Below are 19,951 nucleotides of genomic sequence, written 5' to 3' on the forward strand. Positions count from 1 at the left end.
TCGATGATTCTTTTCTTTGCTGTGTAGTCCACCTACAACATAAGCAGTAGTTGCTTAAAATAAGGCCAATTCATTTTTTTGTTAACCAGGCGATATGTTCCTGATATTTTAAAAAAGGAGAATACGGTAGACACCATGCAGCACAATATGCCATGACAAATGAGTTACAAAGCTGGCCTTTTTATTACCTTCATCAATGCATGGCTGTTTGACCACAGCAAAGAAAAGAATCATCGACTGGGGGACCACAGCAAAGAAAAGAATCATCGACTGGGGGACCACAGCAAAGAAAAGAATCATCGACTGGTCAAGTCGGGCAAAATGTCCGTTCAGGCATGACCTAAAAATAATACGCCTAGTACTTATCAACCATACTTAAAGTACATTTCTACTCTGTGAATGCTCAAAATATTACCAATGCATCTTAAAAATTATCTCAAAGGATAAAATCTTTTTACTTTCCCACATCAGGAGAAATTAACTTATAAAACCTAGCTCTCAGCTACACCGAATACATCTCTAAAATAAGACAACCACAGGGATCATGATTAAGATCTCAAAGTACACTGCCCTAGATGTACAGTTTGGACAAAAATAAATGAAGCAGCATTGTCACCAAAAGAAAACCTGCCTTTGACATTCAATAGGGAAAATTAAAAAAAAACACTGTTTAATATAGAGTCTGGACAAAATTTCAACATCTGAAGCAAACAACTGTAGAAAAGGGAGAATTCTTTGTGAGTCGTGCAGACAAAAGTAGTTACTTTTGGCCTTATGGATTATAGATATGTAGGTTGAATGTGTGCAATTTATTAGTATGAAATTATAAAAGACACGTAAAGCCTGAAGAAAATGGCATCAGTAAAATCTGTAAATTTGATCACTCCTTCCATCTTCAGCCGATATCTCCATTCATGGATTGCAAGAAGTAACTCATTTTGTCAGCACCCCTTACATTATCAAACTGACAAAATAGGCTGAAATATTTTCAGTTCAGAAAATTAAACAAAAACTGTTACAAGCTTTTAAAAAAAATAAATTCTTTTAAACGTAAGAAGATATTTCTAAGTTCAAATCTGTGAGTAAACTTTTTCAGAAAAATATTGGATGATATGAAACAGGGGAAAACAGAATACAGAAAATATAAAGCATTAGAGATTACACATTGCACATTTTATAGCACCAAGTTATCGAGAAAGATAACAGCAATCGAATGTGGAGTAAACTGTTGAGATTTGTTCCATAAACATTAAAGCTCTTGCATTCATAACACCATAACATGTGGGGGGACTAGTTGATCAAATTGAAAGCCTGTTTTCATCAACACAAAGGGCTTAGATGATGGTCCCTCAAACCACAGAAGGTAGAGGTAGGAGCCAGCCAATGATTTGATACATTCTAGTGGCCACAAACAGGGACCAGGTAAATCTTACACTAACAGCGGGGGGAGGGGGGATTTATTGACTTTTGACTGACTTGTACACCACTAATACTTTTACACTAAATTTTCCTCTTTATTAATCTATCCAAGTACACTTGTTTTTGTTTTTTTTTCGAAATTGTTTTATGCCCTTGTTAGATACCAAAAGAAAATCCTTATAAACCAAGCTTGTTTGACCATGCCACTCATGAATCTCAATGATTCAAGGGGGATAATCACAAAGCTATGCCACATGTCAGTTTGTTTTGTCAAGAAAACTTAACTTTTCTCCCATAACATTGGATCTATTTGTCTTATTTTAATCTTATCAAGTGTATATAAAGATAAGATGTCTTTTTTTTTCAGTCACATTCTATAATTACGCTTCAAGAACTGGAAATTTTGACTTACACAATTTAAAAAATGAACTCACCCCTAAAGATTCATAGCTGTATGTAGTACGAACCAAAAACAATCATCTTCCCTACAGATGATATAATGACCCAGTATTCAATATCTGAGTTATTCTTATAAAAGATCATATGTGAGGCAGCGTGGCGAAATCAGGCGCTCGTCAAAACAGTGAAATCAGAGAAACTTGCACTTTTCTGGGTGTTGGATAATTTTTTTTCGAAATTTTTTTTTTACCTCAACACTTTTTATGTCCTTTTCAAAACACATTTCTGTGTGGACGTTACAGAAAAACGTTCATTAAAGGCACCAAAAAAGTGAATTTCCAGTTTCCAAGGACACTCATGCTTTGGAAGTCACCATTTTCTTGCTAATTTTACCTCTCATATTAGCAGACCACTACCTCCTTCTATTGCAAATATTTCAACTTCTAATCAAGATAGATTGGTATTTTTCGCTAAATTAAAGACTAATTAACAAGTTTTAAGATGATATTAATAACTCTCCTAAAAAATTGACAAGCGCCTGATTTCACGGCCTAGTAACACATATCTCTCTATATATGAAAAAAAAAGAACTAGATCTAGAAACTTTCACTCATAAGAAAAAAAATTACAGGATTTAAAAAAAAATATATCATTCTTTAAACTTTTTCAAATGCCAAACTGACATAGGTCTAGCTGGTATGTCAGGAATGGCAACATTTTCCCAAAAATATCAGGGAGTACAAAATGGGTCGTACCAAAAGGGTTAAAGCAACCCTGACAAAAGCAACAGAGATAATAACGTGATATAAAAAGCATCCAGGATTCCAAATCTTTATTATAAAAAATACAATCTACATTACGTAGATAAGGACTCGAGATTCTTTTCCACACCAAAATAAAGTCAAGAAATGTCTACAACTTCATTCTTTTGGCAAAACCGTGGCTAATTACAAAATCAATACAGACAATAATGAACTTTTAAGGCACAGCAAACAACAAACGAGGAGTCTGGCCAGAGAAGACAGCAGCTCCCTCTCAAAGTGGGATCTCCCTCCTCTCAAACTGGGATCTCCCTCCTCTCAAACTGGGATCTCCCTCCTCTCAAACTGCGATCTCCCTCCTCTCAAAGTGGGATCTTCCTCTCAAAAGTGGAATCTTCCTCTCAAACTGGGATCTCCATCCTCTCAAGGTGGGATCTCCCTCCTCTCAAAGTGGGATCTCCCTCCTCTCAAAGTGGGATCTGCCTCCTCTCAAAGTGGGATCTCCCTCCTCTCAAAGTGGGATATTCCTCTCAAACTGGGATCTCCCTCCTCTCAAAGTGGGATCTCCCTCTCAGAGCAGCACAACACCAGGCTCCAGGTAATCGTTCTCAGCATTTCTGGCGGGCTCCTCCCGCGAAATCTCCCAAGCCTGGCTGGCCTGTTGTTTGATGCACTCGGTGATGAGGAGTCCCTTGTTACCATGGATACCGTCCAAACACAGGTTCGTGTCCTGGTGAACGATCTTCTCATTATGTCTGTACCAGATCTGAGAGACAAAAGTCAGAAAATATGGTGAGTGAAGTTGGTGAAATGTATCCTGCTAGGTGCTGACATTTCACAAGAGAACTTTTCACATCAATTAATTAAACCTTTCAGTGCGGAGGTGTTTCCACTTACATTTGTACTGACAAGACAAAATGTCCATTCAAGAGAGATTGAAATAAAGATAAAATACATTTCTCTTTAATAAGAGTGAGCAACTGCACAAGCGGCAAATACATCTTCTAGAACGTCCTCTATAAACAAGCAAAAAAAAGATCACAAGAGAGGATACATGTATACACAACTGTGAAAAGGTTAAGGTACACCACAGCAGTAGCCAAAAGCCAGAAAAAGTTGATTTTGGTATCCAAAACCGGTTTTTCGAATTTGGACTATTTTAGTAGAGCAACATCTGCTTTATTGATTTGAAATATTTCAAAGTGTCTAAAACATCTATAAAGTGCTCACATATGCCGCCATGTTTTTTAACATTGTGTTGAAATAGACCAGTATGAACTCAATTTTCTTTTCAGTTTTCTCAAAACTATGATTTTCTTAGGGGGGTGGGTCACCTATGCAGAGATATGTCTAAAAGTACATGTCACAGCTCAATCCCACTTTGCTTGACTGTTTCTAGATAATATGTTTGCAACGCACTAAAAGATTATTGTGATATTGTAATAAGTTTTCTGACAGTGTAAAAAAGATTGACAGTATCACCCTGATTTGTGATTAATTTTTAGTCAGAGTATCGTATATGACACTAAAAGGGCAGTTACTAGAAAAGTATGAGACTTAGGAAAGTAAATCTTTACAAAGTTGCAGGTTGAATATACAGAAACACTGTGTGAAAATATCAAGGCTGTATCCATTCAATCTTTTTCAGAATCCCTGCATAGAATTTGGGTGGTGTCGGTGGCTTAGTGGTTAGGCAGGCGGACTCATAATAATCATGAGATTGCGGGTTCGGGGGTTCGAGCATCAGCACTTTACACGAATTTCCCACTTGGCTCGGTCCTTTTGGAGACGGACGTTAAACTTGGAGGCCCCGCCTCTTAAATAACCTAATAGTGTTGATAGGGGCGTTAAACCTAAACCATTTCATTCTTTAAAAAATAGAATTCAAGCGAATTTTGGTCTGCCGAACCCTTTGCATCTAAAACAATTTGAAAAATTGACAGTGAAATCATATACGGAAAGTGTGTTTGTTTCTAGACCCATACTGGTTATTGGGAATCCCAGTAAACTCAATTTAGAGCCCAAACAAAAATTTTCACTTCAGCTGTACCTAGTGTCTCTTAAATGTGTAAATTCCCCATCAGTATGCTAGTCTCTGAAGTATGCTAGTCTCTGAACATATTTTTTAGTTCTACTCCCCAGATCTGAGATGTGTGAGGGGTGGACCCTATCAAGAATGCCTACTCTATCCCAAAGAGACAGCCAAAGTGTCCTGGAAACAGGTCTGGATGAGGAGTGTTGGGAGTTTACTTTTAGTCAGCATCTATATGTAGTGCATTTCAACTTTGCGAATGCTCAAAATACAACTAATACATTTTATTAATCGTCTCAAAGAACTTGCAACACAATTAGGTCATATGCGTGCCAAAGATTAGAGGTATTACAAAGAATTGTTGTATATTGAATGAGCCAGTATGTACCAAATTAAAAGCTGATTTAAATGTTATTGTCTTAATTCACTGAGAAGTGCCGAGAGCAACCAGGAAGTGGGCGCGATAGAAGCGATCTTTATTATTATTATTATCAATATTATTCTTTTTTTTTATTACTATTAAATATGGAGAGATATTTCAGCAAAAAATGGACCAACACTACACATCCATGCTGTCGGGCTCTGATGGGCTATCTCCCGAGAAGATTCGTACAAAAGAGGCTAAAAACTGCCTAATTAAACTATCAAAGACAACTTCTATATAAATTTCACCTAAGCGTTTCATGCATTTCCATTTGCTGAATTTTGACACCATTTATTGAGATGAAGTACGGTATTTCGATCCTGCATTGCATCAACCTAAAAAAAATCAGGTTTCAGAAAATTGCGTTCAGAGTTGGCCCATTTGTGGCCGGCGCCATCTACATGTAGATATATATATATATATTCATCGTTTGTGGTATACCCACGGAGAAAAACGCAACATTACCTGGTTCTCAGCATCCTTGCAAAACTGCACCTGCACAAACCCCTGCATGCTGTGCATGTCCGAGGTGAGGCACATCCCACTGGACACGATGACCCCACGCTTACGCCACGACCACTCCTGCGATAAATAAAACAATATGCCATTGTTTCGCTGTAGTTTTTTAAAGTTTTTGTAAGAGTTTTACGGCACTTGCAACACAATAAGATCATATAAATGCCGAAGATTAGAGGTGTTACAAGAGAGTAACAAACACAAAAAAGGAGGAGAGATCAGGATGATAGATGTTTGATAGGAAAGAAGGAGCAAACCACACCAGAGCACCCGCCAGCCACCCACTTTCGCTGTAGGAAAATTACTTATGCACACAGAAATGCTGCACGAACGATGCAAGCAATTCAGAAAACGTTTTTTACACAAACACCTCTTCCTAGGTGGTTATGGATTGGACACACACACTCAGAAAGTCAGACCACAACGAGACAAGACAAAGCCTAAAATGGGACTCCCAGGGGAGGAGAAAGAGAGGAAAGCCAAAATCCACCGGGGAGAGAGACATCATAACATGACCTCAGACATCATCACGTTACAAAGAGCATAGAGTTTGCTGTTGAGCTGGGATATGCGCCATACAAAAGCTGTTTGTGATTATATTATCATGAGTATTATGATTATCATTATATATAATTACTATTATTAACATTATACCATCATCATCATTATTATTATAATTATTATTGTTGTCAATATTATTATTATTATTATTATTATTATTATTATTATTACTATTATTAATATTATCATAATTATCATTACTATTATGTTTATGAATATTATGAAATTTATTATTATTATTATTATCATAATTATCATTACCATTACGTTTATGAATATTATGAAAATTATTACTATTATTATTATTATTATTATTATTATTATTATTAATATTATTATTATCAGCAACAGACAAGCACAAACTGGCCGCTACCTGTGAGTCCTTGCCGGGTTCACACCGCCTCAGCTTGGCCACCAGAGGGAGCTGACCAGGGTCAAGGTCGACACAGTTCTCTCCCTGCTTCAGACTGCCGTAAGCAACCTCGTCGGTTATCAGTGGTCTGGAGAAAAAGAATCAGACTTGGGGCCGGGGAGAGTTTTGTTGTGTGTGTGTGTGTGTGTGTGTGTGTATGTGCACACGCGCGTGTGTGTGTGCATGTGTGTGTGCATGTGTGTGTGTATGATATGGCAAAGCATACCACAGAGCTCTGTGTGATTGCAAATAAACCAAACTGCATTAACATTATACAGGTGAGAATTATCATTTTCCCAATCACATAAAGGGACTGCCCAGCCATGCTGGAAGTTAAGTCGTTTTCCAGTCAAGTACCAACACCCAAAAAGATACTGTTTTTTCCTATTCAGGCCGGGATCCATCTAAGTATAGAAATGAAAAGAATACCTAAAATCATAACAAATCTCTGAAGTAAATTGGAATGTCAATTTCACTGCAAAAACACAAACTGAATCTACAAAAATGGCCAGTCTACAATCAAAAGAAATTTCCCCGGAGAAAAGCACCACACAAACCAATACAACGAAGATCAGGCAAAAATGAGATGTCAGATGAAAATTAAAGGAGGGGGGGAGGGGAGAAGGATAAGTAGAAAGTACCCATAAGGTTACCTGATTAGTCACAAAACAGCGTAGTGAAACAACAGACAGATGGTACAAAAACAAGAATAATGCTCGTTGTTGGGAAACAAATCCCCCTCTGGAGATTGAAAATAAAGTTGGGGGAGGGGGGGGGTGTTTTTTTTAAACAACAACAACAAAAAAAAGGAATAAAAGCACAACATAATAGCTTACTGTAGCTGCGGGTACACTGATGTAAGGAACCACTTGAAATTTTTACACTTCAATTTTCCCTTGAGTTTTCGCTGGCTGCTGACACTGAGAAAAACAATACAGGTGAAGCGTTAATAATGTACGGTGACCATAGCAATTTATGTTGCAAAGTAATTCTTTAAAAAGCACAAATGCTGCATCCACTTCTTTAATGACAATTAATTTTTTAAAATAAAAGTTTCCACTATACCAGCATGGGCAAAGTACAGCCCGCAGGACCCTGTAAGAAAAGGTCACTTACTTAAAGTATCCATCATAGACAAGCCATCTTGTTTTCTTGCCAATGCATGTACTTCACTCCTAAAGAGTTCCTACCTTTTTTTTTTTTTTTGCGTAGCTTCTTAACTCATTCGCAACGTATTATTTTCAGCTTGTGGACGATTTTTTTTCGGGAGGGCGAATGAGATGATGACTAGTGCGCAGTTCACAGGTCTTTGGGGCCACAAATTCAAATAAATATCAACGTGTTATATACCAATATTTTCAGTATGGTTTGTATAATACATCTGTAATGTTTATTTATGTATTTTTCAACTTTGGTTCCGGTAAGAGGCGATTATGCAATACAATTTTTATTGGATGCGGATCAAATTTGAAAATAAAAAATTAATAATCTTTGGTGAAACTCAAAAAATATGTTTGCACCTAGTCAAATGATACATCAAAATAACCATAAATGAATATAGAACTGGAAAATATTGAAAAGTTTGCAGTTATTTACATACATTCCATAATATTTGTACATTTGGATCATAACATCCGATATTGAAAAAAAAAAAAGTTTTTTATAATCTTGAAAAACGATCTAAAACAGAAAAAACCCACTCGTATCTTATATGGAACTATTCAGAATTGCATTTGGAATAAACCTATACATGTCTTGAGTGGTACTTTTTGTGTAATTTCATCAAAAAGTAGTGATTTTGGGGAGAAAAAAGTATTTTGACAATTTAGATCTAGACCTAGATCTGGCACTCAAAAATATAGATTTCTCAATAACAGTGCATTGGCAATATGAGTCTAATCGTATCAATATTATAAAAAAGAGTCCTACACTTCTTTAGTGGGCAAAATAATGATAGACTTTGTTGTGTAAAATAACTAAGACTGGTGTCCGGGCTATAATTTTGGCATCGCGATAAAACAAAGTCGAATAAACTACAAAATCGCGTTTCAAAACTGAATCTAAACTTCCCGTTTTCAGTTGAAATGCTTGACCCGGAAGTCAACATTATATTATGACCTTTATTTTAACATGGATATGTGGATTGGAATAGAATCTAAGCTAAAATTGAAGATTGGTTCTCGAGCCGCCGGGGGCGGCTTAGCATACTGACGGCACTTTAGCCGTGCCCCCCCCTCCCCCCCACGGCTCGGCGTAGCGAATGAGTTAAGTTGAGCAACACCAAAAACTGCCTAAAGTCAGAAATACCATCTGGTGACCCTTCACCTGCACAGAATCTGCATTGACTGGGGTACAGTTGTACACCTGTTTCAACACAAATAAGTTCTGCACAAAGGGAAGTAATTTTTGCCATGTTTAACTCTCTTTTTAAGAGTGAGTGTCATCCTGTAGTATAGTTTTGTTATGCCATGTAGCTATATTTGGAGGCTTTTGGCTATACTGGGACCCAGACAATAAATGGTGACTCACACCTGCAACGACAAATTCAAATTATAAAGCCTTTTCTTCCACCGTTAAGTAGAACAAAAGGAAACCTAAATTAATTCTACAAAATTTTATTCTTAAATTTTGTGTCAAAAAGTCTCATCCTTCTTCAATATGATCATTTCATTAGATTCTTTGTTGCCAACTTCATTTTCCAGCCTTCTTTTCACCGCATTGGCGCCGACCTGAAATAACTCACTCTGATAGTGGCTGCATTCTCGCAGAAGGCCTCACAGCGTAAAAGAACCTCTTGAATTCTTCCAGCCACACTTCTGCCAATCTCCGAGCACCTCTGTCAAGAGAAATATCAAACTAATCACATACTTTAAAAAATTATAGGCCCAGTAAAAAGGAAGGCATTATTTTAAAATATTAGTGAAACCTAAATAAAAGAGATCTATGCCTACACGGATCTACAACATTCTGTCTTTAACTATCTGTCTATTTGCTTCTCATTCATCCTGTATCTACCTACTTCTTTTCCCCTCCATTCATTTCTGCAGTGTACTGTACAGCATATTGGAGTTACTCAAAAATGAGATGGTTGTACACAAGTACATGTATACATCTAGGAGTACATCCAACAACATTAATAACACTGGGTGACTCAAATCACAAATCCAAAACGTTTGAAAAAAAATGAATAAGCAACAACCGTTTTTTTTTTTGGGGGGGGGGGTGTTTAATACGAGAAAAAAATCTAGTGTACGGTAATCAAGCTTACCGGAGGTAATTGTTGAAGATATAAAGGCGGGAACCCAGTTCTCTCCCATGTGCTTGGATGAGACCGACCCGACTGCAAGGAATTATCTCCACTTGGCCTCCACACATCCACGCACGCATCGTCAATTCTGTCAAGTGAAAGAAGCAAACATCATTACAAAGATTCTCAGCTCAGAGAAGTGAAAGTAGCAAACAACCTCACAAGGAATTGTAACTCACAGAAGTGAAAACAGTAACATAAATCTACACAAAACAACTAAATATAGATCTACATCAAAGACAACTCACTGTGAGAAACTAAAAAAGATTTCATGAGACCGAAACTACTGGTCAGAGCAAAAGCTTCAAAAAAGGTTTTCAAAGCGAAATCAATTTCTTTTCACAAACTTAGGAAAATCACAGCACCAGAGTCCACCCCCCCCCCCCCCAAAAGATGAATGCTTATAAATGCACACAAAAGTAGCATATCAACGGGACAATTCTACAGACTATTAATTTGGTTAGACAAGGCTGTGTTCGTACTTGTCCACTGTTCTGGTTTTGCTAGCTTTCTGCACACTTAACAAACTATAATTCACTCTCAAAACCAAAATGTTTGCACTGCAAGATGATTACCGTACAGACACAGAATAATATTATCCCCGTTTAACTGTATGTATACCAAAAAAGTAGAACTTAACCATAAAGATGCATCAATTTTTTAAAATAAGTGTATCATGTCAACAAAAGAAAGAATATCACAATATAAGTGGTCCTACGGAAAAAGAAGAGACGTGAAATAAAATGTCTTTCGTACCTAAATCTTCAATGTCTTTGGACATAGGGTTGAGGTCATATTTCCCTAACCAGCTGAAAAAGTCCTTCCTGACAGCCAAGACACTTCCACACAATGTCGGAGACCTGAACAAGACAAAAAGATCACAAAAATATTGTCGGAAATATTTCACCAAAAGGGGAAAAAAGAAGCAGATAATGCATGTTAAAAGTAATGATTGCTCTACTCGCCTTTCCATTCAGCTTAGTCGGAGTCCAGTTATAACAATAAATGTCAAAAATCAGAGAAAACGTTTCGGTTTTTTCCTAAAATACAGAAGACTTACTCTTTTACTTCTATATCCCTATTATGAAACCCTTCATTTTGAGGCATCATGGTGTAACAAGGTGCTTGTCAAAATAATGCAGTCAAAGAAACTGGCATGTTGCTATCTGTACGGTGACTTTTTTAAAAATTTCATTTTTTGGCTTCAACACCTTTTATGTTCATTTAAAAAGATATATTTCTGTGTGGACTTTAATGAAAAACTTTAATCAAAGGCACAAAAATTGAAAATTTTCTGTGTCCAAGGACACTCAAGCACTGAAAGTCACCAAACTTTGGCGACCATTTTCTCACTAATTTTACCTGACATCAGGTGACTCCCACCTCCTTCAATTGCAAATATTTCAACTCCTTTAATTTAAGACTGATGGGGGGTTTCTTTTAACAAAAGCAAGACAAATGAACAAACTTTAAGATAATACCATTAACTCTATATACCTAAAAATTGAGGAGTGCCTGATTCCAACGTGTCATGACACATTTGAAGTTAAATTTTAAGTTTAAAGGCTATTTACAGAGACAAAAAAGACAGACAGAAAGAAAAAGCAAAGTGAAAGAAAAGAAGAAGTGTCCTCAAGCTTTCCACATCCATAAAGATCCATTTGCAAGTACAATAAAAGTCAGTAATTAGTTCTACAACACCTGTTTTGTTATTCACAAAATACCCAGGCTTGTCTCTACACTAAGGGTACAACAAATAGAACATTTTCAAAAGTTGTACTTGTAAAAACTTACTGATGAAAGAAAGGAAAAAGGACCCAGGGCCTTACCTGATAGGAGCAGTGACATCTTCATTGGTGTGAAAAGCTAATGGAACGTCCTCCCAGCGATGCTCCAGAGTCCAATCAAAACCTGAAAATAGTGAAAGTAATAGGTAATGGAATTCTACTTCAATAATGTACTTACAAAGATGATTGTCTACACCATCACTGGAAACAATTAATCTTTACAGCACTATTTTTAACTCGTCATCTCTGGCAAGCCGCTCCCAGAGGCTAACAGTCAGAACCGCTGGCAGCAGCTCAGGCATATTCCTTTCCGACGAATTCAACCTAATTACTTTTCGGCAATTGCTGAAAACAGGTCTCTTTTACCAGGAATTCGTTCATTAGATGAAAATTTATCAAAATAGGTTCGCTTGTTTTGATTTAATGACCAATAAAGTGACGCTCTTAGGTGGAACCTGCTGCTAAATTGAAGTTCAAAGAGTGGGGTAGGTGCCTGTAACCTGCACCCTAAAATCCAATTTACAAGATGTGGTGATTTTGTTATGCTGGAATGTGATAACATTGGCAGCATAAGTAGCCAAGGTTTGACCAGATCTTTTCCTTTTAAGACAGCTGATGCTCAATCACAGGGGACTGGCTGAGACTTTTCCCTCCTCAGCCAGGAGACTCTGACACTCTTGAAGGAAGGTGGCTCTTGACAAGAATGTGTGAACTGAGCTCCTGTACTCAGCGTAGTGTATTTTAAGCCCACGCAGGTGTCATGAGGAGATCAACTACAGAGGAAGGGGATACATGCACACTATAATTACAGGCTCTGTGTTCACGTTGCTTTTTAAACGCCAAAAACATTTTGTGTCAGACAATTTATAGCAACAAAGTTTCCAGAAAGAGGAAAAGATTACTCTTAAAGGGGGTTATTTATATATTTATATGAAAATTCCATTACACCTGTTTAGACTGCTGTTAGGTAGAGGTTACTCTTATTTGGATTGCTGTTAAGTGAACACCATTGTATCATAAAATATTTATAAGACAAGGTGGGTAGAAATTACTAAAAAGCACAAATACCTCCCCTAAAAATTCCAGGCAAAGACCTGTAACCAAAAGTCACATGATCGATGGAATCCAAGATGGGGGACACAAGACTCTTTGGACTCTGTAAATAGAACATAAAAAGAGATTATATAATCTGTGTGAGAGTCAAAGAAAATCAAAACTTCATGAATTTACCAAAACAGGGCACTGAGGTCTGGAGGTCAGAATAAAAGCAGACATAATTACCTTACAATGACACTGTCTTAAGAAAAGTTTTATGGTATTTGAAAAACAAGACAGTCACATTTAGAGGTGTTACTATAGAGTATCATTCACAAAAAAAGAAGGAGGAGAGATAAGAACGATGGGAAAGAAGGAGAAAACCACCCACAATGACATTGTGAAGAAACTCAAGCTTCATTGGTCACTCCTTTGAAATAAATTTCTACATTCACCTCTGAAAAAAATAGAGCATACTGAGGAATCTTAAAAACCTAAAAAAAAACACCAAAAAAACCTTCATAAACATGACACAAATTAGATGTAAGAGTCTAACATTAAGTTTGACATGCCATCCCTTTTCTTTCTTACTCTTTTTCTTTAAGGGAAGACACTATTGAGACAACAGTTATTGCGATATCCTGGAGATAAAAGGTGTTGAGTTTTAAGTTTTAGTGAGAGTTTTACGACACTTGTAACACATTAAAGTCATATAAGAGTCGAAGATTGGTTACAAGTGTTACAAGAAGTAACAAATACAAAAAAGGAGGGGGAATAAGGACGATAGGTGTTTGATAGGAAAGACGGAGCAAACCACACCAGAACACCCGCCAACCATCATTGAAAGGGGTTGAATAAGATATTCTGATAGACTCTTTAAACCTTCAATCCGGTTCGGTAGCAATACAGGGTCAGATGGGGGTCTCAAGCCTATAAAATTATGAGGTCCAGTATACCAAATCTACCACAAGTTCAAGAGATTTGGCTTCGAAATGATCTGTTAGTCCAGTAGATCATTGAAACATCCAAGAAAAAAATTATTAACAGGAAGATATAAATTATGAATCACCTGGAGGATGCGAAGCAAAAGGGGAGACAACCAATTGACGTTGACCTCAGCCAAGCTATCGACAAAGACAATGACGTCCCCTGATGCTGCTTGCATGCCCTTGACCCTGGCAGCTCCCCGTCCTGAGGAACAAATCAGGGCAACCTTGAGGTGGACATAGTACTCACTTTTATTATAATAATAATAATAAATAATAATGATACGAGGGCCGCCAAGTAAACTATATTAAGTCATATTTTTCAAATTTTTACAGGAGAGACAAAAAACGGATTTTCTTGAAGCGTTTTTGGTGGATAAACTTCATTTTCAAAAGGGAGCCTAATGTCATGCACTTGTAGGCTCCCTTATGAAAATGAAGTTTATCCACCCAAACCGCTTTTTTCAAATCTGCTTTTTGTCTCTCCCGTAAAAATTTGAAAAATATGACTTACCATAGTTTACTTGGCACCGCTCGTAAGTAATAATAATAATAATAATAATAACAACAATAATAATAATAATGAGGATGATGACAATAATATTAAATATTATTATACTAATCACCAGACCACTAGCACCATATTACTTTACTTTTATTAGATTCAGGTTGTTTATCCATGACATTATAGTTATACAGTTCATTTGTTGAATAAGGTCACATTTCACTAAGAAGATGATGGTGCCAGTTGTCTATTTAGGCTATCACACCCGTAATTGTGAGACTGCAGATTTGGGGGTTCGAAAGGCATTTAACTCAAATGTCCTATTTGTTTTACCCCTTTCGGAGATAAACCTTCACCTCTAAGGTTATTTTTGATAGGGGCATTAAATCCGCATTATTTCACATTTTCTATGCAGCTAATCGCGACGATGGTAAAACTGACACAGATGTCGAAGGAGCAGCCCGCTTACAAGAACACCTTCAACTATTCACAGCAATGAAGAGTGGATCGGGACCTATTAAAAAAGTTGTCACAAGGAAAATAATCTTCAGTCAATGTAGGACTATGCACTTGTGAACGCTGTTATTCTTAATAACTTAAAAAATTGAGCAAATCCATATCCATATATACACACCTTATTCACACAAAAATTATTCCATCAGACAAAAGAATTCTTCAGTCTTCAAATGCAAAGTATTTCTTTTTGTATTGGAAAAGGAGATGGAGGGAGACCCAGAATGAACTAAAAATCATGCTTCCTGTGCTTGATATACCTTCAATGGAAAAATACATAAATGAACACATCAAATATACATCTACCTCTTAAGGCAAATTCACCAGGACTGACTTTTAACAAACTTTCAAGCTACAGGTTTAAGGCACAAACCTGTGGGTTGTTCATTCCTAATAACTTGAACACCAGGCAGCTGAGAGAGTAGGTGCCCATCTTCAGCTGTGAAAAACACAAAATTAAGTTCAATCAGTCAGTGCGCTCGGTTTTGCTCTGTAATTGATTTTTTTCTTAATTTTGATCAATTCTGCCTAAAGTGGCCCCTTTTCTCCTTGACAACGGGTGGCTGTCTCAGGCAATTTCAACTGTATTGTGTGTACTGAAGCACTCTATTAATTTCTTTTAAAATTCTCAACCACCTCTGTGTAGGAAGTTCCTAATCATCAGTTCACTTGTTTTGCCTCTATGGCTGTCAGTCCGTATTTAGCAGTATAGCTATTTGACAATATAAGAGAGTACATATATCAGTAGGTTTCATTGTCTGTACATATGAATGCTCATCCAAATAGAAATGAATGACAATAAATAGAGCTTTGGTTGAGATGGGAAAATATAATGGGAAAAGGAAACAGCAAACCTGAACCAACCACGGACAAATATACTGCCTAAAATATTCAACATACTTTTACATCATACCATTGTTTTTTATTCAGTTTTCAACTGATCAAAATGTAGCATTTCCAAAGTAAAGTACTATTTTAGCATTCTTTGAAAATCACAGAACAAGAACATTTTTTCACAGGACTGCCCATGAAAGCTGCATTTGTGTAAATATGAAACTAAAGCCTACCAAATAAAAGACACTTACCGTTTCTGGAACCATCATCAACCAAAATTATCTCACGAAGGGTGACAGGGCTTGACTTTGTCAGAATACTGCAAACAGCAAAGGCATTCATCAATGTTTAGACTTTCATATCAAAAAGCAACATCTTAGATCCTCCATGATATTAATCACAATTCTTTTTCCATAACTGACTTCATGCATCTGACAATACCACATTCGACATATTCACAAAAAATTGCCTCAACTGTTTATGAACAGAACTGAGTTACAATTTAATTTTTAAAAATTATTACTCAAAATGGTAACTAAACAAAGCTAAGCAAGGTCTAAAGAGTTTAAGAGACTGGTTGGTGGGTGATCTGGTGCGGTTTACTCCTTTTTTTATTATCAAACATCTATTGTCCTTATATCTCTCCTTTTTTATGTTCGTAACTCTCTTGTAATACCTTTAATCTTCACTTGTTGGGTTCCTGTGCAATAAAACATTTACTAAAACTAAACAAAATTTAACCACCGCAGCATACTATACCTGACTATGTTCCTCAAAAGGACAGACCGGTCTTCATCCCTGAACGTAACAATAATACTTGGTGAAGGCAGCTCATGCTTTATGGATGAAGTTACAACACCACAACTGAAATAATCAAAGGATATATGATGCATCCTTTGAAAAACCACAAAAATTCAATCTTTAGATATTCATCGAACACTTCATTTCATTATCAATAAAGATAGAAGAGTACCATTGTGATTGATGATTAAAATAATTCGTTATCTTTTTATTTGAGCAGTAAAAATTATTATATTTCTTCAAAAAGCTCTCTCTCTCTCAGAAGCGAAAAAATACAACGTACATATGACAAGTAACCATACTACAAGAATTTGATACCAACAAGGTAGGCCTTATTTCTATTTTCGGTTATGAAAAATATTCATTCATTTCAACAATCAATATGACAGACTCTATCAAACTCCATAAAAAAGCTTTAAAAAAATTTTTTTTTAACCAAACTGCTATGACATAACGTAAAAAAAAAGCTTTGTTTTTCTCAAATATTCGAGTACCCATTACATAAGTCGCTGTTATTCGAATGCATAGAAATATGCCAATAGTTCTATTTCCAAAACATCTTTTCCTCAGTGACAATAAGCACAAACAGAGCCTATTAAGATACATCTAATCATGATTCCAGCTGAATATTTTTCAACAATATATATAGTGTATCTTTGTGAAGACCCATCGCATCACAAAGAAATGGGACATTATATCTATACATTTATGACATGGGTATCCATGGTAACATAAGAGAAAAAATTGGGAAGAACACATTTTTTGTGACCTCAACAGCTATAGCAAAGTTTACAGTAGTAGGAAGTAGTTAGGGAAACACTACCTTGCATGTCTTAGGTCAGGAAGACTTCTATTCGGCTTGACTGCGCGGCTGTTGACAATATTATAACCATACCGTCGAGACAGATCTTGCTTTGCAGTATCAGGTGCAGATTCAACATAGGACAGGTGTTGGAGGAGTGACACATCAAAGGATGACTGAAGAAAACAAAAGCATCAATCAAAATTAACCTAGTGCTGGTCTCATAACTTTCTGCAATGTTGAAAGAAAGGCTTCATTTTTTTGGGAAGGACTCAAATTTTGAATTTTGCCCAGACTGCCGCCCGATGGTTAAGGGACCTTATTCTCTTTTCATTTTTAGAATTCATGACAAGGGATCTTAACACTTGGTCACTTGGCACAATAATGCGAAAGTGAAAATTATCCGTTCCGGTCACCTGGCGTAGTCTCCCGTGAAGTCCATTGCAGTCACTCTCCTGGCTGGGTGACCAAATGGGTTGTACTGCTGGCTGTGTGACTGCAAAATTTATTAAATGTGCCGAACTTTCACAGGATACCTCTAAAATATTACGTCCTTCACATATGATATTATATAGCAGCTTTTCCCCATCCATGAAGAAATATCTGGCAGGCCCTGACTCAGTCCAATGAAATTCGGTTAGCGGTGTGCACTGACTTCGGGGTATTAGACCAACCCCTAACCACATGCTTCCCCCCCCCCCCCCCCCGCCACACACACACAGAATGTACATGGTGTTTTTTGAATTATCAACCTAACCCTTCTCAATTCTATTCAATTCTTCTAGAAGGCAGACACTACTAGATCTAGATCTAGATCTAGTCTTTGTTTACTCTCTCACCCCCCAAAAAAATTACATTGGCTGCGTGAAGGTAGATTATAACAATTATTTCTGAGCATGAAAATGGAAATGTAGGCCTACACTTTTATATAATTTATAAAACGAAGTGACTATTTCTCCGAACGTTCTGGAAAATAAACCTGAACTCTATTTCTCCGAACGGTTTCCGATCTCGAGATTGTTTGGGTTATTTGCGAGATTTAGGCACCATCCTTTCATTCTGCCATTCTGCAAGGACTGGGAAGAAGCATTTTTTGCATCAAATTCAATTTCTAGAGCGAGAGATTTTTAAATGTCTGAATATTCAGATACTAGTTGTGGTTGGGGCAACATTCCTGGGCTATACCAAAGATAGTACAAGACAAGATGGGTCACTTCTCTCTTTGAGCCAATTAAAAAAGAGTCCTCAAAATTTGGTGGCGCCCTCTTCACAAAAGCGCACTCTTTGCGAACAGAGTTACCCTACTTGAGTTTTAAAAAATCAAAGTGAAACTAGCAAGTTTTGGGATAAATTTCGGAAGAACGCTTTTTAAAATGGTTACGCTGACAAAAACCTCTTCCGGAGGAAAAGGAGATGGTTTTCTTCGTTTAATTTGACTTTAGAATGAAGGGCGAGAGGACATTAAAATTTAAAAAAACCTAAAACTCCGCACTGAACGTACCCGAACTGCTGATGAACAGCAGTCGATCTGCGCACGCAAGGAGGTGCTATTCCTATTCTTCTTCTGGAAAAACGAAAGAGAGCTTCAAAACAGACTGCAGCGCCATCTGAAGCAACTTTAGAGCATACTTCCTGCGGACACTTTTTAGGCTGAGTGGCCCATCTTGTCTTGTACTATCTTTGGCTATACTTCATTTGAAAATACCTTCAAAGGCTACAGCGAGAAAACAAGACAGCTCGACCTTGGCAGTAACCTATTTTGCATTTAGTCAACCAGCAAAAACTAAAATCCTTATGTAAAAAAAAATCCCTCCACGCCCCCCCCCCCAAACCCGTTCACACCTTACACACACACAGACACACACACACACATGCACACTCACACACGCACACTCACACACACACACACAAACACACAGGCCACTCCATTCGATTATCATCAACAAATCTCGAGAACTGAAACCATTCGGAGAAATTTAGAGCTCAAGTTTATTTTCCCAAACGTTCGGAGAAATAGAGCCGGCCTTCATAAAATGTCTCATAAGACCTTCTTTCTTTCATCATTGGCTTCCTTTCAATTTATTTGCATTAGAATCTGAAGAATATTTAGACTGACCCAGGGCAAAAATGTCTTTTCCATTTCCACTGACAATGAATAGGGCCTAGATCTAGGTGACACGAAGACAACTTTTTGAACTTACTGGCAGGTCCCGGTGTGTCATGCTCCATATTATCTGCCAGAAAATCAGAGCAATGCTGCACAATAGCAGGAACACCAGGAGCACCACGCACTTGTTTCTTCTCATTGGTTTCATCATAAATTGAAAGTGAGCTTACAATGGCATTTAATTTTATGCTATGTTTTGTCCAACAAAATAGCAACATCGTATCGATAGGTAGCTTTATTTTAGAAGGCAACCGCTGTTATGTCGTGGCCTTGTTCTTCTGAGTCTAGAGCTTCTATTGATGACGAGGATTACATCGGCCAGCGAATAGTGCTATCGTGGATAGAACTATGTCAAAATCTACACGTTTCACTTATCACAGTGCGGGTGAGTGGTGTCCGAAGTAGCAACACATTTCCGGGCGCTCACTCTTATACAGCACTGGTGTGCAGCCACAAGGCCACTGTTCGCCTGCACCTCAGTTGCCAACACAGCACATCAATTTTTTGGCACCGCGTGTTCGGCTTGCTCTTTGAATGACGCCACGCCCCCATTTCCTACATGCTTGCCTCCCTTATTGTTTACATACACAACATCAATGCTTGTCAAGGAAACGTAGCTGGGTAAGCTTGGAAGCGTATTGTGGAGAAAGATCAAAGGCGCAGTTCCCCTTAGTAACCAAAAGGAAACAA

At 37.3% G+C, this 19,951-nt stretch overlaps 1 protein-coding gene across 1 annotated transcript; it reads right to left on the bottom strand.

The window, feature by feature from the left end:
• Positions 1-2,460: 2,460 nt before the first annotated feature.
• LOC101855965 (polypeptide N-acetylgalactosaminyltransferase 2) lies at positions 2,461-19,896 on the bottom strand. Its single transcript, XM_005104576.3, has 15 exons — positions 19,296-19,896; positions 17,116-17,270; positions 16,251-16,355; positions 15,743-15,810; positions 15,031-15,096; positions 13,723-13,844; positions 12,687-12,774; positions 11,661-11,742; positions 10,588-10,691; positions 9,793-9,919; positions 9,268-9,360; positions 7,361-7,444; positions 6,486-6,612; positions 5,501-5,617; positions 2,461-3,345 (listed from the first exon to the last, which is right to left on the bottom strand). The coding sequence occupies exons 1-15, from the start codon at positions 19,410-19,412 to the stop codon at positions 3,151-3,153; spliced, it is 1,650 nt and encodes a 549-aa protein (XP_005104633.1). The 5' UTR covers positions 19,413-19,896; the 3' UTR covers positions 2,461-3,150.
• Positions 19,897-19,951: the final 55 nt, after the last annotated feature.

Source organism: Aplysia californica, unplaced genomic scaffold, assembly GCF_000002075.1.
Source record: "Aplysia californica isolate F4 #8 unplaced genomic scaffold, AplCal3.0 scaffold00426, whole genome shotgun sequence".
Lineage (NCBI taxonomy): Eukaryota > Metazoa > Mollusca > Gastropoda > Aplysiida > Aplysiidae > Aplysia > Aplysia californica.